The 26,203-nt window shown below is 37.1% G+C and overlaps 1 protein-coding gene across 6 annotated transcripts in view; it reads right to left on the reverse strand.

The window, feature by feature from the left end:
* The window catches only part of SNAP91 (synaptosome associated protein 91), a 156,260-nt gene that overhangs the window by 78,220 nt on the left and 51,837 nt on the right, over nucleotides 1-26,203 (reverse strand). For all 6 annotated transcript variants that reach the window (XM_010383958.2, XM_010383955.2, XM_010383954.2 and 3 more), the window contains one exon: nucleotides 10,005-10,111. In XM_010383958.2, the coding sequence (XP_010382260.1) occupies nucleotides 10,005-10,111 (107 nt within the window). The remainder of the gene's footprint in view (nucleotides 1-10,004; nucleotides 10,112-26,203) is intronic.

Genomic DNA, 26,203 nt, shown 5'->3' on the forward strand with positions numbered 1-26,203 from the left:
TTCTTGTTTCTCTTGTTCCTTGAGGTGTGACCTTAGATTGTCTGTTTCTATTCTTTCAAATTTTTTGATGTAGGCATTTAGGGCTATGACCTTTCCTCTTAGCACCGCCTTTGCTGTGTCCCAGAGGTTTTGATAGATTGTGTCACTACTGTCATTCAGTTTGAAGAATTTTTTTATTTTCACTTTGATTTCATGTTTGACCCAATGCTCATTCAGGAGCAGGTTATTAAATTTCCATATATTTGCATGGTTTTGGAGGTTCCTTTTGGAGTTGATTTCCAGTTTTATTCCACTGTGGTCTGAGAGAGTGCCTGATATAATTTAAATTTTCTTAAATGTATTAAGGCTCATTTTGTGGCCTATTATATGGTCTATCTTCAAGAAAGTTCCATGTGCTATTGAATAGAATGTATATTCTGCATTTGATGGATGGAATGTTCTATATACATCTGTTAAGAACAGACGTATATTTGTTTTGTTCCAGGGTACCATTTGTTCCAGGGTAACCATTTACTTTTATTGTTTCTTTGTTGACTTTCTGTCTTGATGACCTGTCTAGTGCTGTCAGTGAAGTACTGAAGTCCCCCAAAATTATTGTGTTGCTATCTCATTTCTTAGGTCTATTAGTCATCATTTTTATAAATTTGGGAGCTCCAGTGTTAGGTACATATAGGTTTAGGATTGTAATATTTTCCTGTTGGATGAGGCCTTTTATCATTATATAATGTCCTTTTTTGTCTTTTTTAACTGCTGTTGCTTTAAAGTTTGTACTGCCTGATATAAGAATAGCTCTTCCTGCTCACTTTTGGTGCCCATTTTTCTGAAATGTCTTTTTCCACCCCTTTACCTTAAGTTTGTGTGAGTCTTTATGTGTTAGGTGAGTCTCTTGAAGGCAGCAGGTAGTTGGCTGGTGAATTCTTATCCATTCTGCAATTCTGTACCTTTTAAGTGGAGCATTTAGGCCATTTACATTCAATCTTAGTATTTAGATGTGAGGTACCATTCCATTCATTGTGCTATTTGTTGTCTGTATACCTTGGTTTTTTGTTTTTGTTTTTTAAATTATATTTTTGTTTTATAGTTCCTAGGAGATTTATGCTTTACAGAGGTTGTGTTTTGATGTGTTTCCAGGATTTGTTTCAAGATTTAGAGTTCCTTTTAGCAGTTCTTATAGTGGTGGCTTGGTAGTATTGAATTCTCTTAGCATTCATTTTTCTGAAAAAGACTGTATCTTTCCTTTATATATGAAGCTTAGTTTCACTGGGTACAAAATTCTTGGCTGATAATTGCTTTATTTGAAGAGGCTGAAGATAGGGCATCAATCCCTTCTAGCTTGTAGGGTTTCTGCTGAGAAATCCGCTGTTAATCTATAATCTAAAGTTATAGTTATACCCTTAAAGGTATAACTATAAAGGTTTTCCTTTATAGGTTAACTGGTGCTTCTGTCTCACAACTCTTAATATTCTTTCCTTCATCCTAACGTTAGATAACCTGATGACAATGTGCCTAGGTAATGTTCTTTTTGTGATGAATTTCCCTGGTGTTCTTTGTGCTTCTTGTATTTGTATGTCTAGGTCTCTAGCAAGGCCATGGAAATTTTCCTCAATTATTCCCCCAAATATATTTCCCAGACTTTTAAAGTTCTCTTCTTCCTTGGGAACACCAATTATTCTTAGGTTGGTTGTTTAACAAAATCCCAGACTTCTTGGAGGCTTTGTTTGTATTTTCTTATTCTTTTTTCTTTGCTAGATTGCGTTAATTTGAAGACCTTGTCTTTGAGCTCTGGGTTTCTTTCTTCTACCTGTTCAATTCTATTGCTGAGACTTTCCAGAGCATTTTGCATTTCTATAAGTGTGTCCGTTGTTTCCTGAAGTTTTGATTGTTTTTATTTATGCTATCTAATTCCGTGAATATTTCTCCCTTCACTTCTTGTATCATTTTTTGGATTTCCTTACACTGGGCTTTGCCTTTCTCTGGTGCCTCCCTGATTCACTTAATAACTAACCTCCTGAATTCTTTATCAGGTAAGTCGGGGATTTGATGGTTTGGGTCCATTTCTGGTGAGCTAGTGTGATTTTTTTGGAGGATTTAAAGAACCTTGTTTTGTTTATTATCAGAGTTGGTTTTCTGGTTCCTTCTCATTTGGGTAGGCTCTGTCAGAGGAAATGTCTAGGGCTGAAGGCTGTTGTTCAGATTCTTTTGTCCCATGCGGTCTTCCCTTGCTGTAGTACTCTCTCCCTTTTCCTATGGATGTGGTTTCCTGTGAACCAAGCTGTAGTGATTGTTTTCTCTCTTCTGGATCTAGCCACCCAGCAAGTCTATCAGGCACCAGGCTGGTACTGAGGGTTGTCTTACAGAGTCCTGTGATATGAACTGTCTGTGGGTCTCTCAGCCATGGATACCAGCACCTGTTCTGGTGGAGGTGGCAGAAATGAACTCTGTGAGGGTTTTTAGCTTTGGTGGTTTAACTACACTATTTTTGTGCTGGTTGGCCTCCTGCCAGGACATGGCACTTTCTAGAAAGCATCAGCTGTGGTAGTATGAGGAGGAACAGGTGGGAGGCAGGGCCCTAGAACTCCCAAGAGTATATGCCCTTGTCTTCAGTTACCAAGTAGGTAGGGAAGGACCACTGGGCAAGGGCGGGGCTAGGCATGTTTGAGTTCAGACTCTCCTTGGGTGGGTCTTGCTGCGGCTGCTGTGGGGGTTAGGAGTGAGGTTCCCAGGTCAATGGAGTTATGTTCCTAAGAGGATTATGACTGTCTCTACTGTGTCATGCAGGTTGTCAGGGAAGTGGGAGAAAGGCGGCAGTCACAGGCCTCACCCAGCTCCCATGCAATCCAAAAGACCAGTCTCAGTCCCACTGTCCCCCCCAGCAATAGCACTGAATGTGTTTCCAGGCAGTGGGCAAGCAGGGCTGAGAACTAGCCCCAGGCTACCTACCTCCCAGCTGCGAAGGCAAATAAGGCTTTTCTTCTTCCCCTGCCTGTGGTGTCTGCACACCAGATTCATACACTCCTCCGAGTTCTGGCCAAGAGGTCTCTCAATCAGTTCAAATTGTTACAAAGCCCAGCTGGAGATTTCTTTCTCCCTGTGGCCTTTTCCTAGTGCCTCTGGCCACCATCCTGAAGGACCCCTGTGAGGTCAGGCAAAAACGGCTTGCTAGGGGACCCAGTAAACTCACAGGGATTTTTTCACTACTTCTTCTATCCCTGTATTTCGCTTGGCTCTCTAAATTGACTCAGTTCCAGGTAAGATCAAAATCTTCTCCTGTTATCTAGGCCTACAGTTTCCCCAGTGGGGTGTGTGTGTTCAGGGGCAGATGATCTCCCTTTCCCAGTTCCACGGTTTGGGCACTCACAGTATTTGAGGTGTCTCCTGGGCCTTGTAGGAGCAATCTGCTTTCTTCAGGGGGTCTGTGGGTCCTCTCAGGTTTCCTAATTTATTCCTGCAGTCGTTCTGGAGCAAAAATTCACAGTGCAAGCCTCCATATGCTGCTCTGTCCATCCAAGTTGGAGCGGCAATCTGGTCCTGCCTCCCATCCGCCATGATCCCCTCTTCTTGTCAATTACATTTAGTTCTGCTCTGATTTGGGCTACTTGTTTTCTTCTGCTAGCTTTGGAATTAGTTTGTTCTTGTTTTTCTAGTTCCTTTATGTGTGAGATATTTCTAGCTTCTTGATGTAGGCATTTATTGCTATAAACTTTCCTCTTAAAACCACCTTTGCTGCCTCCCAGATATTTTGGCATGTTGTGTCTCTGTTTTCATTTGTTTCAAAGAATGTTTTTATTTCTGCCTTAATTTTGTTGTTTACCCAGTAGTCATTCAAGAACAAGTTGTTCAGTTTCCATGTAATCGTGTGGTTTTGAGAGTTCCTCTTGGTATTGATTTCTATTTTCATTCTACTGTGGTCTAAGAATATGCTTGTTATGATTTGATGTTTTTAATTTATTGAGCTTTGCTTTATGGCTGAGCATGCGGTGGATCTGTACAGGTGACAAGAACATATATTCTGTGGTTGTTGGGTGGAGTATTCTGCAGATGTCTATTAGGTCCAGTTGGTCTAGTGTCAAATTTAAGTTCATAATTTCTTTGTTAGTTTTCTGCCTCAATGATCTGTCTAATGCTTTCAGTGGGGTGATGAAGTCTCTCATTATTATTGTGTGGCTGTCTGTCTTTTATTAGGTCCAGAAGTACTTATTTTATAAATCTAGGTGCTCCAATGTTGGGTGTGTATATATTGAGGATAGTTAAGTCTTTTTTCCCCCAATCTCTCACTTTCGGCTAAAAATTAAGTCTTCTTGTTGAATTGAACTCTTTATCATTATGTGATGCCTTTCTTTGTCCTTTTTCTTTCTTTCTTTCTTTTTTATTCTTTACTGTTGGTTTTAAGTCTATTTTATTGGATACAAGAGCAACAACCTCTGTCCTTTTTTGTTTTCTGTTGGTATGATGGATCTTTTTTCATCCCTTTACTTTGAGGCTACGGGTGTCACTACATGAGATGGATGTACTGAAGACAGCAGAAGGTTGGGTCTTTTTTTTTAATCCAACTTGCCACTCTGTGTCTTTTCAGGTGGGTATTTGTACCATTTACATTCAAGGTTAGTATTCACATGTGAGGTTTCATTCCTGTCATGGTATTGTCAGTTGGTTGCTTTATAGTCTCAATTGTGAAGCTGCTTTGTAGGAACTATGGACTACGTATTTATATGTGTTTCTGTGGTAGCAGGTTTCTTTGGTTTCCAAGTTTAGAACTCCCTTAAGCACGTCTTGTAAGGCCGGTTGATTGGTAACACATTCCCTTAGCAGATGCTTGTCTGGGAAAGATTTTATTTCACTTTCACTTATGAAGCTTAGTTTGATGGGGTATGAAATTCTTAGTTGGAATTTCTTTTCTTTAAGAATGCTAAGAATAGGCTACCAATCTCCGGCTTCTAAGTTTCTTTTAAGAAGTCTGCCACTAGCCTGATGAGGTTCATTTTATACGTGATTTGATCCTTTTCTCTAGCTGCCATTAGGATTTTTTCTTGTGTTGATCTTAGAGAGTCTGATGACTATGTGCGTTGGGATGGTCATCTTGTATAGTATCTTATAGGGGTTCTCTGAATTTCTTGTATTCACGTGTCAATCTCTTCAGCAAGACTGGGGAAATTTTTGTGGATTATATCCTCAAATATGTTTTCCAAGTTGCTCATTCTCTCTTCTTTTCTCTCAGGAATGCCAATGAATTGTAGGTTTGGTTGCTTTACTTAATACCATATTTCTTGGAAGTTTTGTTAATTTTTTAAAATTCTTTGCTTTGTGTCTGACTGGGTTAATTCAAAGGACTGGTCTTCAAGCTCTGAAATTCTCTCCTCTGTGTGATCTAGTCTGTCATTAAGGCTTCCAACTACATTTTGAAATTCCTGTAGTGAACTTCTCAACTGTAGAAGTTCCGTTTAGTTCTTTTTAAATATAGCTACATCATCTTTCATATCTTGGATCATTTTTCTGGCCTCCTTGGATTGGATTTCAACTTTCCCTTAGATCTTATTGAGCTTCCTTGCCATCCAGATTCTGAATTCAGTGTCCATAATTTCAGACATTTCATTGTGGTTAGGACCCACTGCTAGGGAGCTAATGCCATCCTTTAGAGAAAACAAAACACTCTGATTTTTTGCATTGCCTAAGTTCTTGAGCTGATTCCTTCTCACCTGAGGGAGCTGGCTTTTCTTTTTCTTTGTCAATTTGCTTTCGTTTGGATAGGGCTTTTTGTTTTTACATTTTTTTTTCCCTTAAGGGTTGACTGGTGAATGTTGTATATAGTTGATTGGTTTTGTTTCTGAGTGCTTTCAGAGGGTCAAGGCTCTGTTCTAGGTTCTGAGGTTATGGATGGGTTCCTGTGGTGCGTTTCAGAGGTATTGCATGGTGAAACAATGTATTTTTGTTTGGTGGTGCAATTTAGGTTGCAGTCTTGTAGATGGCGCTTCATAGTGACATCAGGGTCAGCAGATATACTCTTACTCAGCCAGACACCTCTTATTTTTCAGTGTGTATGTGGCAGTGCTCTGGGGAGGGGAGGCAGAGGCCAAGAGATAACTCCCTGTCCAAGTTTGTTTCCAGGCCTTGGGCCTTGGTGCTGTCCCCTTCAACTACTGGTGCTGTACCCATGTTTTCTTTGCCCAAAAGGGGGCTTTAGCGGGCTGTGCAACCCTCTCCCTTTATGGGTGGTCCCAGCTGAGAGGTCACCAAGAGATCTCTAACTCTTGGGGGGGCTCACTGCGCTTGTTAGAGTCAGAGCAGGTTGTGGGATATGACTACTAGTGGTCTGGTGTTGCAGTGGGTTGGGGTGAAGGACCCCTGGGCAGGGCAATGATATCATGCATATGCAAGTGGAAAAGTGCCTGTGGCCCAGGGTTTCCAGCCTGGCAGACAGCTGTGGGACCCACTCAGCTTGTGTTCCTCTGACCCAACAGGTCTTCCTCCAGTGTCTGCCCCAGGAGCATCTTGACTGACTAGACTTGTCCCAAGTCTTCTGCTCCCAGATCACCGAGCTGTTCAGATGATGTGGGCTGCAGGGCTCCCTGGGAAAGAAGCTGTGGCTATCAGGCCACACCCTTCCCAGATGGGTCTTGTGAAGGGAGGGACACCCAGCTCCTACATTTGCACAAGAACCTGCACCAGCATAAGAATCTAAGTCACAATCTTCTTTTTGTTCTGATGCTGGGGGCTCTTCCTCCACTTGAGCTCAGGCCATAGATCTCAGCAAGATACTCGTGGGCCATGTGCTTGAGTCCCAGGGAGTTGAAACCAGGCCTGCAGATTTGTCTTCTGGCCCCTCGGGGTCAAGCCGTGGCTGCGCGGGGGGGGTGCCAGACTGCTTCCAGGCCACCGTGAAACACTCAGATAGGGAAGCAGGGGCTGCACTGTGGATATCCTCCTCTGGGGGTGGCCAGGGAGGCAATCTTGGGAGGGGCCAGTAGGTGAGGGGGCAGTCATCCTGGTCCTGCAGCAATGGCAGCTCCTGGCCAGTAGAGAGCAGGAACTGCAGAGCAAGATGGAGAGCCTTGGGGGATGGGGCACCTATGGATGTGTTTTACTGCAGCTGGCATGTGGTGGCTCCCAGCAGGCTTCCCAGTTTCCTCCCTCTTCAACTATGGTATCTGTGTTGCCCCTCTATTGATTTTCAGTATTTTCTCTCAAAAGATCTGTTGATCATCAGTGTGATGACTCACTCAATATTTTGGTTCCTACTGGTGGGAGAGGCATTTGCCAGCTTTGTCTAGTTGGCTGTCTTCCTTCCCTCTCTGGAATTCACCTTCTAATGACTGAACTCTGACTTTAGGAACAGTTTAGCCACTGATACTTCCCTAAACTCACTTATATTATTACAAATTAGGGAAATTGTAAATTAAAGCAACTGCATTGTTTATCTGTACATTTTAACACCACTTTAGATGATCCATTTAAAAATATTAATATGAACAAAAGAGGCATTTTTATGACACTGACTTGCTGCCTATTGTGCTAAGAAGGCACCGAAAGAGGCATTTTTTAAAATGAAACATTATCGATCCCTAATACTGAAATCACTTCAGGAAAAGGTGACGTATTTCCATTAAATGGATAATTGTGTTCAAAGAGATAATTTAAGAATTCTTCCTCAACACTGCTATTTTTATTGCTCTGAACTTCTGAACCACATTATCATTAGAGGATTAAAGTGTTACAGAAATCTCATCACTTTCTGTCTGCAAATATTCTGGGAGATGTAACTCCTACGATTCTTATATCTACCTTAGAATAGAAAACTAAGAATAACTTGGTTCTATAAAAGAGAAGAGTATTTAGCAGAAATATGTCTTACCTGTAAAAATTATTTTACAAAGTTTTACTTGTCTGCCATAGGAGACTTCAGAATAAGAATATAAGACATAGTAAGTTTTCTGTAGTTCAAGCAATTTAAAAAATTTGAATATTTCCATAGAACTTGTTCAACTACTTTACCTTTTCTTCCATACAATGAAGAACCTACTGTTACTATTTCCCAAATAACCAATATATAAAGTTGTATTTTGAAAATCATATTCTAGAAATTTTCTTGAGACTCTTCAGGTAAGTGTTACTAACTATGGGATAGTTATTGAGTATGAATCCATACATAGACCACATGAGTACTATACAGTAAAGAGAGATTTGTACATTTGTTGAAAAATTTCTATATTAAGCAATCATAACCAAACCACTCAACATTGGTATTCAAACATTGTGTGTTCAAATTATGAACAACGTGATTTAAATGTGAAAGAAAACACAAATGGTTATGGTTGTCCCATTGTGATTTAATGTTTACTCTATTAAAAATAATTTTGTAAATTAGTATTCATTCTATGAAAAAGTCTTAATCATAATGTCCAAATAAAAATAATTTTTAAATTTATTATCCAGTTATTTAAAGACAGGCTCTTAAAATTACATCTGATCTCTGTATATCTCTCAATGGCCTCAGTTGGGCTTGTGCTAACATGAGGTATCAACAGACAAAAAGTAAAATTTTACGTGTTAAGACAGAAGGAATTGACAAGTAAGAAGAACTTTTCTCACGGGAATCTTGAGCCCAGCCTTGTAATACTGATTAGAGAAATGCATACCCCAGACTGCCACATGCCAGCTCCTTAGTTATACACAATAACAAATGGGAAACTGGGAAGAATGTACACCAAGATTTAATGAAACAATAAAATAATCTGTTCTTGGTACTTAGGCATAATTTATCTTTTCACAGAAAGAAATTAGGCAAATTTTACTAGATTAAGCTGATAATTACAGTTAAACCATGGCAAAATCATACCAAATACAAAAAATAAAACCTGTATAGCAGCAAAAGAAAAAAATTTCAAGCAATTCTATCATTTCTTAAAGACTACCAACGTTGATAAACCCATGAGGAAAGAAACATGCATGTGCTTTAATGCATATACAATTTACATAAGCTAATCTTTACCTTTTGTTTCCCTTATATTTAAAAAAGATTTTTATTCTAATTACCTGTTGTATGGGTGAAAGTTCAAGAATCAGCATTTTGTGATATTATTTTGGTTCCAGAATTTGCATGTGATAATTATTACTTCTATGAATAAAAGATTTTAAACACAATGCATGGACTAGAGTACTTCTTAAATTGTGTGTATAAAATGCTTGTTCTTGCAGTATATTCTTAAAATGACAAAAACAGCAAAAACATGGCATGAATGTCCCACATCCACAGCATTGTATGGTTTGCTGCTGAGCTGTAGAACCTCTTTCATACAACATTCCAATCAGTTCAGTAATCAGTTAATTGACATGTAAGATAAAAATACACTTGTCATTCTTCCAAAGGACTATAATAACAATGTTATAATTTCCAATATCAGCATGAATCATTAATTGAATTTTATAAGAGAAAATACCAATTCACAGATAATTTCAGGAACAGCAACTGTATAGTCACACAGGTATTCTAATCAAGTATAAAGATACATCCTTAAGAAACAATTTATACATTTTATAAAACAAATTATACTTTCTGTTTTACTTTTCATTGTGTATAAATCACTGCCAAAGTAAGGAAGGTCAGAATTCACGATTTATCATTTACATGCTAAGAATAATAAACAGGCTTTTCTAAAGGCAAACCTAAGGTTCAATGAAAATAAAGGCTTTTCTAACAATTAAAGATAGCTATTAGGTAGAATGAAGGAATGGACCACCTTGCAAAGCAGCAAATGAGCTTATTATCCATGAAACTTTTATTTGAATGCAGAATGATCATCTGATTAGGATGCAGGAGTACAGAGTACAGCTCTGAGTGAGAAATTGGATGAGATGACTTCCAAAGTCACTTCCAACCTTAATATACTGTGACTCCGAGGCACTTCCAACCCTAACATACTGTGACTCTCTTACACCTTCTACTATATACTCCAGATATATGAGCAAATATTTAAAAAATTATATTCTCAACAAAACTTAATATTACTTACCTCTGCAACCTTGAGAAATTCAGACACTCGTGTCATTCTAGTTAGAAATCGTTTGTAAATTTCTAGAGCGTCTTTACATTGTCCTTTCTTCATTTCAAAAAACTTTTCTAGAAAAGATAAAGAGATAAGCAATTTGAAAAGAGTATTCTATTTTTTTCTAAGCTTATGTTAAGATTACTACTTAAAACTTAATGTTTGAATCAAAACACTTGGTAGTAAAACTTATATGAGGTATTAAGGCACCTAAACAAAGGGAACCTGAATAGATTAAGAAAAGTGTTATGTTCCAAGATAATCATCTGTCTCAAATAAAACAATTTAAATAATGAAAACAGAACTAAAGTAGAAGAATATATAAATTGCCACGACTGGCTAAATTCACGTTCCATATATCCCAATATCCTGTCTTGGAAAATAGCAGCAAATTCTTACAATGATAATCTCAAAATTTATGACTGCATTCTACAGAATCCTTATTTTCTTATTAGCTCACTATAAACTAATAATCTATAAATTATAAGGCAATAATCAATAAACCTTCCTGAATTAAATAATTCTTTATGTTTTTTACACTAAGTTGATACTTGCTTTTATTGGTCATAAATTATTTCTTTCAAACATTATGATGTGGCTCTTTTAGACGGTAGAGTTTTGTGAAAAAATTTGTTTTACCATATCCTTAATGACTTTCTAGTCTATTTATGTTCTCTTTCTCAACTTTTAGCTTTCTAAACAGAAAAACGGAAGCTTATTTTGCTGTTCTCTTTCACACATTCAAGACTAGAATTCAGTCATTAGGGAACTACAGCTCCATTACACTTGCAATATGAGAGTATAATTTTTCCATACATGCTTTGAAGAAAACCAGTACTTCATCAGTGTTTAAATCAGTTATTCATTGATCATTCAGTCAATAATTATTGACACTGCAGATGGAGATACAGCAGGCCATGTCTGTCTACAGTAGTTCCCAGGCAACTCTGGATTATACCTGATGGCCTAGCATCTTCTTTATAAGTTCATTATTTTATATTTACACATGGTTTAACATACGCTATTTTAATATTCTCTCGTACTTGACAGTTATTTCATTCAGCATGTAATTTTACTTTCTTAAGGAAAGTGTAATAATATATAATTACACAAAGATTGGCTTCTTTCACTTAGTAATATGCATTTAAGATTCCTTCATGCCTTTTCATGGATTGATAGCACATTTTCTTTCAGCACTGAATAGTATCTGCATATCTTTGTTGGTGAGGTACCAACAATACTCAGAAGTATTTTTAATTTTCTTAAGGAAAGTTTAATAATATATAATTACACAAAGAACTAATTATCAAGAGCAGTTACTCATTACCTTCTGTTGACAGTCTTTGGGTAATTTTGCTTTTTACATGGACCTCCCCTGTAGGGTATTTAAGGGAAGCAAAAAGATCAAGAAAACAAACACATACTGTTTTCTACTTGCTAGGAGTTTGGAGAAAAGAGAGTCTTTTAAAAAATGACCAAATCTAAGGATACTTTCTTTATCCACTCTGTCCCATTTTCTAGTGCAATGGATAAACTCATGGTGCTATAAGAGGAAAGTCTTTTCTTGTTAAGAAATTTGAAAATAAGGATTTACTCAGGCAAAACATACTTTTTGTTCTCTCTTTTTACAACAATCTTCATATAAATAATTTCTTTCAAATATCCAAATTACTTCTCTTTAGTATAACCTGAGTTTATATCTTTGCATCTGATCTTCAGCAATAATACAAAAAGAAAAATCAAGTGGAATATCTCAATTTCCTTTTAGAACCAGTGACAAAAATTTTAACCAATTTTTTTTCTGTCTCCTCTGGATACTTTTAAAATTGTGTATATCCTTCATGATAATTTAGGACTCAGCAATAAAAAGCACTCGATCATTGTGGATTTAGGTTATAATCTCATAATTGTTTCTATAATAGTAGCATTGACACAGAAAGGCAACATGTTCTATTTCACTGACACAGGCACAGCTATGAGGCTTCCCTGTCCGGACCAATGCAGGGCCTAGGGAAACCAACACTTTTACAGAGGGGATTGGTCATCCAAAAATGAGCCTCTACCTTTCCTTCGCAGTAAAGATAACATTGTTAATTTTCAATATTTGAAATGATCAAATTTCATGTTTGTAACATGAACCTTTGTAAAGCTGTGATAAATTACCCTTGTCATACTGTATTAACTTTTGAAGGATAATTGTGCTAGGAAAGAAACTAAATGAAAAAAATTACCATCTCTGAGAGACAAACTGAGAGTTTCTACATAAGCTATTACTGATGACCATTAGTCAGGGAGACAGCTTAGTTACAAGTCAGAGTTTCATTATAGCAATAAAGCATTTGTGAAGATTTATAGCACGAATATTGATTCCAACATTAGGTGTAAAGTATTGGTCATGAAGTCCTTGATTAAAATTCACCCACAACATATTCATAAGGTTAACTCCTAGCACTATCAGGTAAACAAGTGAAAAACACACCTGCCTCAAAATTTATCAAATTGGGTGAATATGCCAAAATGTGTGAATTCAAAATGCTAGTCTGAGCATCTGGGAGTGGTTCTAATACAATGATTCCCATACTAAAGTCCCCAAACCACCAGGAACAGCATGTCTTTGGCCCTTATTAGGAATGCAAATTCTCAGGCCCCACCTCAGACCTACTGAATTAGAAACTCTGGGTTACAGGGTCAGCAACCTGAGCTTTAACAAGTTCTCCAGATATTCTTGAGGAAAGTCCTTGAACACTGCTTAAAGTACTTTTTCCTTGTCTTTTGCATAATGGACCTTTACCATAGTGACTATGTATAGGGGAAAGGGATATATCCTGACTTTTTTTTTTTTTTTTTTAGAAAAATACTTTTTTAAAGAGTAGTTTTAGGTTCACAACAAAATTAAACGAAAGTTACAGAGATTTCCCATATTCTAAACATACATAGCCTCCCCCATTATCAACACCTCCGAAAAGAGTGCCATATTAGTTACAACTGATGAACCTACATTGAATGTCATTATCACCCCAAGTCCATAGCATTCCTTACTGTTCACTCTTGGTGTTGTACATTGTATGGGTTTGGACAAATGTATAATGACATGAATCTGCCATTTTAGTATCATACAGCGTATTTTCACTGTCCTAAAAATCTGGCCAGGCATGGTGGCTCATGCCTATAATCTCAGTACTGTGGGAGGCTGAGGCAGGAAGATTACTTGAACCCAGGAGTTTGAGACCAGCCTGGGCAACAAGGCGAGACCCTATGTCTACAAAAAAAAAAAAAATTCAAAAATTAGCCAGGAGAGGTGGTACGTGCCTGTAATCCCAGCTACTCGGGGGGCTGAGGCAGGAGGATCACTTGAGCCCTGGCAGTCAAGGCTGCAGTGAGCTGTGTTCACGCCACTGCACTCCAGTCTGGGAGACAAAATGAGACCTCCACTAAACACAATGATCTTTTTTATTGACTTCATAGCTTTGCCTTTTGTAGAATGACAGAGAGCTGAAAACATGCCTTTTCAGACTGGCTTCTTTCACTTAGTAATACGCATTTAAGGCTCCTTCACGCCTTTTCAAGGATTGATAGCACATTTCCTTTTAGCACTGAATAATATCTGCATATCTTTGTTGGTGAGGTATCAGAGTTTTCAGTCCATTTTTAATTGGGTTGTTTGCTTTATTATTTTTTAATTCTAACAGTTCTTTGTATATTTTGGACAACAGTCCTTTATTAGATGTGGTTTTCACAAATATTGTCTTCCAGTGTGTGGCACATCTTACCCTTTTCTTGACACTGTCTTTCATGGAGCAGAAATTTTTAATTTTAATAAAATCCAGCTTATCAATTATTTCTTTCATGGATCATGCCTCTGGTGTTGTATCTAAAATGTCACCACCATATCCAAGGTCATTTAGGTTTTTTCCTATGTTACCTTCTAGGATGTTTATAGGTTTGCATTTTACATTGAGGTCTATGATCCATTTTGAATTAATATTTGTAAAGGGTATAAGGTCTGTGTCCAGATTAATTTTTTTGGTGTATGAATGTCCAGTTGTTCCAGCACCATTTGTTCAAAAGATTGTTTTTGCTTCTTTATTATAGATCAGGTTATATTAATGTGGGTTCATTTCTGGGCTCTCTATTCTGTTCCACTGATCTATTTGTCTATTCTTTTGCCAATACCACAATATCTTGATTACTGTAGCATTATAGTAGGTTTTAAAGTGGAATAGGTCAGTCATTCAACTTTGTTCTTCTTCAACATTCTGCTTAGTTCAAATTCTGCTTTTACTTTCAAATTCTGCTTGTTCATTGCTAGTATATCAGAAAGTAACTGACTTTTGTACATTAACCATTTTTCTAGCAACCTTGCTATAATTGCTTATTAGTTCCAGGAGTTTTTTTGTTGATTCTTTCAGATTTTCTACAATACATGGTCATATAATCTGGGAACAAAGAAGTCTTATTGCTCCATCCCAAATCTCTATACCTCTCATCTCCGTTTCTTGTCTTACTGCATTAGCTAGAACTTCCAGTATGATGGTGAAAAGCAGTGGTGAGAGGAGACACTTTGCCTTCCTCCTAATCTTACTGGGAAAGCTTCTAGCTTTTTCACCATTAAACATGATGTTAGCTATTAAGTTTTTGTACCTATTCTTTATCAAGTTGATGAAGTTCACCCTCCATTCCTAGTTTACTGATAATTTTTATCACGAATGGGTGTTGGATTTCATCAAATTCTTTTCTTGTATCTACTGACATGATCATATGATTTTTCTCTTTTAGCTTTTTGATGTGGCAGATTACATTAATTGATTTTCAAATGTTGAACCAGCTTTGCATACCTCGGTAAATCCCCTTGGTCCTGGTTTATAATTCTTTTTATACATTGTTGGATTTAATTTGCTAATATTTTGTTGAGGATTTTTCAACTATATTCATGAGAGATACTGGTCTGTAATTTCCTTTTCTTTTTTAATTTTAAATAAAATTTACTGAGCTATTATTTACATAGAATATATTACATTCATTTAAGGTGCAGATTTTATGTGTATTGGCACTTATATGCAACATCAATTACTGTCACAAGTAAGTTACATGTCAGTCCATTTTCTGCTGCTATCATGGAATACCACACACTAGATAATTTGTAAAGAAAGATTTATTTGGCTCACAGTTCTTGTGACTGGAAGTCCAAGATCAAGAGGCTGTATCTGATAAGGGCCTTCTTGCTGCATCATAACATGACAGAAGGTATCACATGGTGAGAGAGTGCATGCCTGAGAAAAGTCACCTCTTAAAAGTTTCACCTCTTAATATCACCACAATGCCAATTAAATTCCAATATGAGTTTTGGAGGGGGCATTCAAACCACAGCGGTACAGAACATTTTTATTACTCCCAAAAGATTTCTTGTGTCTCTTTGTAATTCATTCTTTCCTCCACTCTGAACCATGGGTAACCACTGGTCTACTTTCTGTCACTGTAAGTTAGTTTGCATTTTCTAAAATTTTATGTAAATAGCCATACAGCATGCACTCTCTTTTCTTTGGTTTCTTTCAACCTAATGATTTTGAAATTCATTTATGTTATTACAAAAATGTAACAGTTCATTCCTTTTTATTGTTGAGTAGCACTGTATAATATATATACATCTTATTTTGTTTATGTACCTATTAATGAATATTTAGTTTATGTTTTTTTCTATTATGAACATTTTTGAACATTCATTTGCTAGTCTTTGTATGGACACTGGTTTTTATTTCTCTTGAGTAAGTATCCAGGATATGATCCTAGTGGGTTGTAAGTTAGGTGTATGTTCAACTTTTTAAGTAAAACAGTAAATGTAAAATGGTAAAATCATTTGACGTTTTACCATTTTACATTCCTATCAGATGTGTATAGGAGTTCCAGTTACTGTACATCCTCACTAATACTTGATACCATCAGTAGTTTTAATTTTATTGAGTCTAGTAGGTCCAAGAGGTATCTTACTGTGATTTAGTTCCTCAGTAACCAATGACATTGACAATTTTTTAATATCTTTATTAGCCATTTAATATCTTCTTTCATAAAGTGTCTGTTCAAATCTTTTGTACATTATAAAAATTGAGTTGTCTTCATTACTGAATTCTTTATATGTTCTTGATAGGCATCCCTAAAACATAAATACATGTACTTTCTTCTCCTCTGTGACTTGTATTTTCATTCTTAATGATGTCTTTTGAATAGCATGAGTAATTTTGATGAAGTCCAACTTGTTAACTTTCTCTTTTAAAGTTCACGTTTTCTGTATTTTAATTTTTTTTGCAGTTTTTATGTACTTTTAATGAGCTAAAAAATGCATACTATAAATAGAATATAAAATGATTTTATACAGATAAAGCATTAAAAATCACAAATTCTATATTTGGTTATCCACAGTCTATAAAATAATACTCCCAAATTACATAGTTTATTATTATTATTCTTATACTTTAAGTTCTAGGGTACATGTGCACAACGTGCAGGTTTGCTACATATGTATACATGTGCCATGTTGGTGTGCTGCACCCATTAACTCGTCATTTACGTTAGGTATATCTCCTAATGCTATCCTTCCCCCCTCCCCCGCCTCCCCATAATAGGCCCTGGTGTGTGATGTTCCTCTTCCTGTGTCCAAGGGATCTCATTTTTCAATTCCCACCTATGAGTGAGAACATGCAGTGTTTGGTTTTCTGTTCTTGCGACAGTTTGCTGAGAATGATGGTTTCCAGTTGCATCCATGTCCCTAAAAAGGACACAAACTCATCCTTTTTTATGGCTGCATAGTATTCCATGGTGTATATGTGTCACATTTTCTTAATCCAGTCTGTCATTGATGGACATTTGGGTTGATTCCAAGTCTTTGCTATCGTGAATAGTGCCGCAATAAACACACGTGAGCATGTGTCTTTGTAGCAGCATGATTTAAAATCCTTTGGGTATATACCCAGTAATGGGATGGCTGGGTCAAATGGTATTTCTAGTTCTAGATCCTTGAGGAATCGCCACACTGTTTTCCACAATGGTTGAACTAGTTTGCAGTCCCACCAACAGTGTAAAAGTGTTCCTATTTCTCCACATCCTCTCCAGCACCTGTTGTTTCCTGATTTTTTAATGACTGCCATTCTAACTGGTGTGAGATGGTATCTCACTGTGGTTTTGATTTGCATTTCTCTGATGGCGAGTGATGATGAGCATTTTTTCATGTGTCTGTTGGATGTATGAATGTCTTCTCTTGAGAAGTGTCTGCTCATATTCTTTGCTCACTTTTTTATGGGGTTGTTTGTTTGTTTCTTGTACATTTGTTTCAGTTCTTTGTAGGTTCTGGATATAAGCCCTTTGTCAGATGAATAGATTGCAAAAAAAATTTCTCCCATTCTGTAGGTTGCCTGTTCATTCTGATGGTAGTTTCTTTTCCTGTGCAGAAGCTCTCTAGTTTAATTAGATCCCATTGGTCAATTTTGGCTTTTGTTGCCATTGCTTTTGGTGTTTTAGACATGAAATCCTTGCCCATGCCTATGTCCTGAATGGTATTACCTAGGTATTCTTCTAAGGTTTTTATGGTTTTAGGTCTAACATTTAAGTCTCTAATCCATCTTGAATTAATTTTTGTATAAGGAGTAAGGAAAGGATCCAGTTTCAGCTTTCTACTTATGGCTAGCCAGTTTTCGCAGCACCATTTATTCAATAGGGAATCCTTTTCCCATTTCTTGTTTTTGTCAGGTTTGTGAAAGATCAGATGGCTGTAGATGTGTGGTATTATTTCTGAGGGCTCTGTTCTGTTCCATTGGTCTATATCTCTGTTTTGGTACCAGTACCATGCTGTTTTGGTTACTGTAGCCTTGTAGTATAGTTTGAAGTCAGGTAGTGTGATGCCTCCAACTTTGTTCTTTTGGCTTAGGATTATCTTGGCAATACGGGCACTTTTTTGGTTCCATATGAACTTTAAAGCAGTTTTTTCCAATTCTGTGAAGAAAGTCATTGGTAGCTTAATGGGGATGGCATTGAATCTATAAATTACCTTGTGCAGTATGGCCATTTTCACAATATTGATTCTTCCTGTCCATGAGCATGGTATGTTCTTCCATTTGTTTATATCCTCTTTTATTTCACTGAGCAGTGGTTTGTAGTTCTCCTTGAAGAGGTCCTTTACATCCCTTGTAAGCTGGATTCCTAGGTATTTTGTTCTCTTTGAAGCTATTGTGAATGGGAGTTATTCATGATTTGGCTCTCCATTTGTCTGTTACTGGTGTATAAGAATGTTTGTGATTTTTGCACATTGATTTTGTATCCTGAGACTTTGCTGACGTTGCTTATCAGCTTAAGGAGATTTTGGGCTGAGATGATGGGGTTTTCTAAATATACAATCATGTCATCTGCAAACAGGGACAATTTGACTTCTTCTTTTCCTATTTGAATACCCTTTATTTCTTTCTCTTGCCTGATTGCCCTAGCCAGAATTTCCAACACTATGTTGAATAGGAGTGGTGAGAGAGGGCATCCCTGTTTTTGTGACAGTTTTACAAAGGGAATGCTTCTAGTTTTTGTCCATTCAGTATGATATTGGCTGTGGGTTTGTCATAAATAGCTCTTATTATTTTGAGATACGTCCCAACAATACCGAATTTATTGAGAGTTTTTAGCATGAAGGGCTGTTAAATTTTGTCAAAGGCCTTTTCTGCATCTATTGAGATAATCATGCGGTTTTTGTCTTTGGTTCTGTTTATATGCTGGATTATGTTTATTGATTTGTGTATGTTGAACCTGCCTTGCATCCCAGGGATGAAGCCCACTTGATCATAGTGGACAAGCTTTTTGATGTGCTGCTGGATTTGGTTTGCCAGTATTTTATTGAGGATTTTTGCATCGATGTTCATCAGGGATATTCGTCTAAAATTCTCTTTTTTTTTGTTGTGTCTCTACCAGGCTTTGGTATCAGGATGATGTTGGCCTCATAATTCTGTATTTAAATTAAGAAATCTTTGCCTAGTCCTTGTTTTCTTCTAGAAGCTTTATAGTTTTAACCTTTATATTTAGGCCAATAATTCTTTTGATTTTACCTCTAGGCCTGCTGTGAGGCATATTATCTACTACTGAATAACAAATTACTCCAAAATTTAGCAGTTAAAGCAACAAATAAATTTCTGGTCTCACACAGCTTGTAAGTCATGAATTTGGAAGTGGCTTAGCTGGATGGGTCGGGTTCAGGACCTCATGAGGTTATAGTCAAACTGTTGGCCGTGCCTGTAGCCCTCAGTGGTCTGGGGCCAAAGGTTCTGCTTGCAGGGTGGCTTACTCACATACCTGTTGAGAGAAGGTCTCAGCTTCTTGCTGTATGGAACTCTCTACAAGGCTGTCTGGTGTCCTCACAACTTTACTCCTGGCTTTCTCTAGAGCAAATGATCTAAGCAAGAACTAGTGAGGAAGAAATCAAGGTGTTTCTTATAACTTAGTATCAAAATGTTACACCATTGCTTCAGCTTCATTCTATTCATTAGAAGTCTGTCTCTAAGTCCATCTCACATTGAAGGTGATAGGAGTTGATTTATATCTTTTTTTTTTTTTTTTTTTTTTTTTAGGTGGAGTCTCCCTTTGTTGCCCAGGCTGGAGTGCAGTAGTATAATCTTGGCTCACTGCAACCTTCACCTCCCAGTTCAAGTGATTCTCCTGCCTTAGCCTCCCTAGTAGCTGGGACTACAGGCATGCACCACCGTGCCTGGTTTTTTTTTTTTTTTTTTTTTTTGTATTTTTAGTAGAGATGGGGTTTCACCATGTTGGCCAGGCTGGTCTCAAATTCCTGACCTCAAGTGATCTGCCCACCTCGGCCTCCCAAAGTGTTGGGATTACAGGAGTGAGCCACCACGCCCAGCCAATTCATACCTTTTAGGGGATGAGTATCAAAGAATTTGTAGGCATATTGTGAACAACTAATTGAGATAAAGTTCTAAGTTCATTTCCTTCCCATGTAGATATCCAGTTGTTCTACTCTAATTTGTTGAAAAGATTTTTTTACCCCATAGCTGGCATTATGAGTTCTACTTTCTTTTCCAGATGAATATTATTCATGGTTATATTTCAAAAGCAAACTGAATTTTTTAGAAGTCAAGCCTACAGCAAAAGATTATTAAAATACATAAATGAAAAATTCAAATGATGGCATTAATTCTAATAATGTACTTTCTGTAAGTCTGCATTTTCAATTTTCAATTGCAATAGTTAATACAATCTTCAGACATTAATGTCAGGAAGACATCTAAGACATTAGCTAATTTACCTCAGTTGTTTTATAAATATTGAAGCAGAAGTGTTAGGAAACTAAATTAATGGTTCAGGATATAATACAAGATACAGGTAGATCTGAGAATATTAGCTATTTAATAGCCTGGCTTGGTAATCTAACAGTCAAATTAATTTTTTTTTTTGAGATGGAGTCTTGCTCTGTTGCTCAGGCTGGAGTGCAATGGCACGATCTCAGCTCACTGCAACCTCCACCTCCTGGTTCAAGCAATTCTCCTGCTTCAGCCTCCTGAGTAGCTGGGATCACAGGTGGCTGTCACCACATCCAGCTAATTTTTGTATTTTTAGTAGAGATGGGGTTTCACCATCTTGGTCATGCTGGTCTCAAACTCCTGACTTCAAGTGATCTACCCCCCTTGGCATCCCAAAGTGCTGGGATTACAGGTGTGAGCCATTGCGCCCGGCCACTTTCCTTTTCTTGTAATGTCTTTGGTTTTGAAGTTAAGGTAATGCTGGCCTCATAAAAAGAGTTAAGAAGAATCTTCCCTATTTCTATCTTCTGGAAGAGACTGTAAAGTGTTGGTATAATTTCTCACTTAAGTGCTTGGTAGAATTTACCAGTAAACCCACGTGGGCCTGATGTTTTTTGTTTTCAAAGGTTATTATTGACTAAGTATCTTTAATAGATAGAGGCCTATCCAGGTTGTCTATTTCTTCTTGTGTGAGTTTAGATAGATTGTACCTTTCAAGGAGTTGGTCCATTTCATTTAATTATCAACTCTGTGAGCACATAGTTGTTCATAATATTCCCTTATCTTTTTAATGTCTATAAGATCTGTAGTGGTCTCCCCTCTTTAATTTCTATTATTAGTAATTTGTGTCCTTTTTTTTTTTCTTAGTCTGGCTAGAGACTTATTGATTTTATTGATCTTTTCAAAGAACCAACTTTTGGTTTCATCATTTTTTTTATTGATTTCCTGTTTTCAATTTCATTGATTTACGTTCTAATTCTTATTATTTCTTTTCTTCCATTTACTTTGAATAATTTTCTCTTCTTTTTCTTGTTTCCCAAGGTGGAAGCTTAGGTGACTGATTTTAGATCTTTCTTCTAGTATATGCATCCAATACTATAAATTTCCCTATAAGCACTGCTTTCAATTCATCCTACACATTTTGATAAGGTATATTTTCAGTGTCATTTAGTTCAAAATATTCTTAGATTTCTCTTGAGCTTTCTTCTTTGACCCATGTGTTATTTAGAAGTGTGTTTAATCTCCACCTATTCTGAGATTTTCCAGTTGTTTTTGTTATTATTTTTAGTTTAATTCCACTGTGGTCTGAGAGCAGATGGTTGTATGATTTCTATTAGTTTAAATTTGTCAAGAATTGTTTTATGGTTCAGATTGTGGTCTCTACTGGTGAATGTTCCATGTAAGATTGAGAAGAATGTGCATTCTTCTGTTTTTAGATCAGTAGTCTATATGGATATATGTCCATTATATCCAGTTAATAGTATTGTTGAGTTCACCTTCATCCCTACTGATTTTCTGCCTGCTGAATCTGTCCATTACTGATAGAGGGATGTTGAAGATCCAACTCGACCAGTAGATTTATCTATTTCTCCTTGCAGTTCTAGCAGTTTCTGCCACACGTACTTGTTGATTGTCTGCTGTTAGGTGCATACACATTAAGGACTGTTGTGTCTGTTTGAAAAATTGACCCCTTTATCATTATGTAATGTCTTTCTTTATCTTTGATAACTGTCCTTGCTTTGAAGTCTGCCACGTCTGGAAATTAATATAACTACTCTTGCTTTATTTTGATTAGTGTTAGCACGGTATATTTTTCTCCATCTCTCTACTCTTAATTTATGTGTGTCTTTATATTTAAAGTTGATTTCCTATAGACAACCTATAGTTGGGTCTTGTTTTTAGATCTACTCTGGTAATCTCTGTCTTAATTGATGCTTTTAGACTACTGAAGTTAAAGTGATTTTTGGTATAGTTGGATTAGTATCTACCATTTTGTTACTATTTTCTATTTGCTGCCTTTGTTTTTTGTTACTATTTTTGTCTTCCACTCTTTTTCTACCCTTTGTGGTTTTAAATGAGCATTTTATAAGATTCCATTTTCTCTCCTTTCTTAGCATATCAATTACACTTCTTTTTTACTTTTTTAGTGGTCGCCATAGAGTTTGCTATGTACATTTACAACTAATCCAAGGCCACTTTCAAATGACACCATAGTGCTTCATTGATAGTGTGAGTATCTTATAATAACAAAACATCCAAATTCCTCCCTACTATCCCTTGTATTATTGCTGTCATTCATTTCACCTATATATAAGCATATATGTATATACTTTATATAAATACATAAACATATATTATTGCTATTATTATTTTGAACAAACTGTTGTCTGTCAGAACAACTAAGAATAAGGGAAATAAAAGTTTTTATTTAACCTTCACTCACTCTTCTTTTGATATTCTTCCTTTCTTTATGTAGACCCAAGTTTCTGACCCATATGATTTTCCTTCTCCCTACAGAACTTCTTTTAGCATTTTTTGCAAATGCAGATCTACTGGCAATAAATTCTTTCCAGTTGTGTTTGACTGAGAAAGTCTTTATTTCTCTTTCACTTTTAAAGGACTATTTCACATAGTAAATATGACCCAGCCATCCCACTACTGGGTATATACCCAAAGGATTATAAATTATTCTACTACAAAGACACATGCACACGTATGTTTATTGCAGCACTATTCACAATAGCAAAGACTTGGAATCAACCCAAATGTCCATCTGTGACAGACTGGATTAAGAAAATGTGGCACATATACACCATGGAATACTATGCAGCCATCAAAAAGGATGAGTTTGCGTCCTTTGTAGGGACATGGATGCAGCTGGAAACCATCATTCTTAGCAATCTATCACAAGAAGAGAAAACCAAACACCGCATGTTCTCACTCATAGGTGGGAACTGAACAATGAGATCACTTGGACTCGGGAAGGGGAACATCACACACTGGGGCCTATCATGGGGAGCGGGGAGGAGGGAGGGATTGCACTGGGGAGTTATACATGATATAAATGATGAATTGATGGGTGCTGATGAGTTGATGGGTGCAGCACACCAACATGGCAGAAGTATACATATGTAACAAACCTGCACGTTATGCACATGTACCCTAGAACTTGAATTCTAGGTTAAGTGGGTTGTCTCAACACTAAACATTTCACTCCATTCCCTTCTTGTTTGCATGGTTTGTGAGGTGAAGTCACACATAATTCTTATTTTTTTCTCCTCCATAGACAAAGTGATTTTTCCCTCTGGCTTTTTCATAATTTATTTCTTCATCTTTGATTTTCAATAGTTTGAAAATTATATGTCTCAAGGTAGTTTTGGGGGCATTTATTCTACTTGGTGTTCTCTGAGCTTCCTGGATATGTGGTTTGATGTCTGACATAAATTTGAGAAAATTCTCTGTCATTATTATTTCAAATATTTCATTCCTTTCTCTCTTTTCATTCTGGTATTCCATTATACATATATGACACCTTTTGTTGTTGTCCCACAGTCTTATTCTGTTCTGACATTTTTGTTTTGTTTTTAGTCTTCTTCTCTTTGCTCTGTAGTTTTGGAGGTTTCTATTGATTTGTCTGCAAGCTTAAAGACTGTTTCCGCAGCCATGTCCTGTTTGCTAATAATCCCACCGTGGTTTTGATCTCTAGTACTTCTTTTTAGTTCTTTTTTAGGATTTCCATCTCTCTGCTTACATTGCCTATCTGTTCTTGCATGCTGCCTATTTTAGCCATTGGAGCCCTGAGCCTATTAATCATAACTGCTTTAAATTCCCAGTCTGATCATTCCTTCATCCCTGCCATATCAGGTTCTGATGCTTGCTTTGTCTTTTTGAATTTTTTTTTGTCATTTACTATGACTTGTAATTTTTTCTCGATAGCTGTACATGATGTACCAAGTAAAAGGAACTGCTGCAAATGGGTCTTTATTAATGTGGTGTTACGGTGTGGGGAGGTCAAGTGTTCCACAGTCCTGTGTTTAGGTCTCACTTTTTAGTGAGTCTATGCCTCCGGATTGTGAACTTCACAAATGCTTCTTGGTTTTTCCTCTTGGACAAGATAGATGTAGTGGGCTAGAGTTGGGCACTTGCCCAGTTAGGCTCTGATTAAATCTCAGCACATCAGGTGAGGCTCTGGTTAAGTAGTTGCTCCTTCTTACAAATAAGAGTGCTCTGGCGTATTTCATAATGGTTCCTTTTCTTCTCCCCATCCTGGAAGCACAAGCAGATTTTTCCCTAATATTTACTATAGGAGCCTAGTTGAGCTCCCGGAGGTAAAACAAAAGTGGTGCTCCCTATGACGGGGTTCCCTAGGAGTTTTTAACTCTCAGACTTGGCCACATTGAGCCTCCAACAATTCATCAATTACAGTTCAAATCTTCCTACTTCAACACTAGTTCCTATGGCAGTTTCCATTCATGAGTCTCTGTTCCAGTAATCCATGACTCCTTGTATTTGCCTGTCTCCCCAATCTTGGGGGCAGAGGTTTTCCCTGTCTTCACCTCTCTTGTGGATCCCAGAAGAGCTATTGATTTTTCAGTCTGTTCAGTTTTGTACTTATTTTTAGGACAGAGTTGTGACTTCTAAGCTCCTTCCATGTGGAACCAGAAACCAGAAGTCAGATTTATCTACCCAGACTTTTCAGGGACACTGACTCTAAGCTCATTCTACTCCTTGGGGACCCATAATGTCACTATATGTTCTAGCTGTCTGAGTGGAGGCTTTATGGGGATTAAGTTATAAAAGGAAATTAGATCCAGTGACTGCACAAAACTATCTGTGGTTATATCCTCAGTTTTCTGAATGCATAGTTTGAGTAGATATACTTTAAAACTAGCAGAATCTGCACTGTTTTTCTGATTTCTGCAAAGATACAGGGGTAGAAATTCCATCACATCCTCAGTATATTTGCATATTTGTTTTATGAAAAGATGTATGTATTTGAGAGGTTAACAGTAGATTATAAACTTAATCAGATGATAACTGCTAATGTGCAGGTTTCCAGATACATCCTCATTTACCAGAAGAAAATCAACACAGCTCCTGGTACCTCACAGGTAGTTACAGAACTAGGTAATGCTTTTATCTCTACCTCAATAAGCAGAAACCACTGGAAGCAGTTTTCTGTCATCTAGCAGAGATGCCATTAAAGCCTCACTGTCTTATTTCAGGGATATCAACCTCTTTGGCTGTCATACTCCCATAGGATATCATTTCGATGACATAAGGCTGAATGTATGTAGTGGGCAAGAACTGAAGGTATCTTAGCTGCCTTGATAAGTCACATGCATGTCACAGTATGGGAGACAGAATCCATGAAAATTCAGAGACCAGCCACCTCAATGAAGTTTCTAAGGGCCCCGAAGTCTGTGCATTTCAGAGAAATTCCTTCCATGTAAAAGAGAAATGTTGTACCTTGCACTCTTTGTAACCAAAAAGGGGCAGAAGTCTGCTATGCTGCTTTGGTGGCAACATAGAGGACATGTGTATGTGCTGCAAAGCATTCGGTATAGTGTCATATATGAGTCAGGCCCAGATTAAGGGAAGACTCTGCAACATCTCCAAACTGATGCCACGTGGGGCTCTGTTTCAGCAGATCTAAAGGTACTCGAAGCATGTACAGCAGATTCAAATGCTGTAGAGTGCCTTTGGTACACTCCAATACAGGCCTCCAGTGCTTTGGAGTAGAGCCATGTCTTCTTCAAACAGTAGCTAATCTCCTTTGGAAAAAAGCTCTCGGTTTACTTTTATCTCAGTTTACCTTGGTTTATTTTTACCTACCTTTTACTTTTAGAGACTTAAATTTTGACCAAAGAACATCAAGTGATC

The sequence above is a fragment of the Rhinopithecus roxellana genome, chromosome 4, assembly GCF_007565055.1.
Source record: "Rhinopithecus roxellana isolate Shanxi Qingling chromosome 4, ASM756505v1, whole genome shotgun sequence".
Lineage (NCBI taxonomy): Eukaryota > Metazoa > Chordata > Mammalia > Primates > Cercopithecidae > Rhinopithecus > Rhinopithecus roxellana.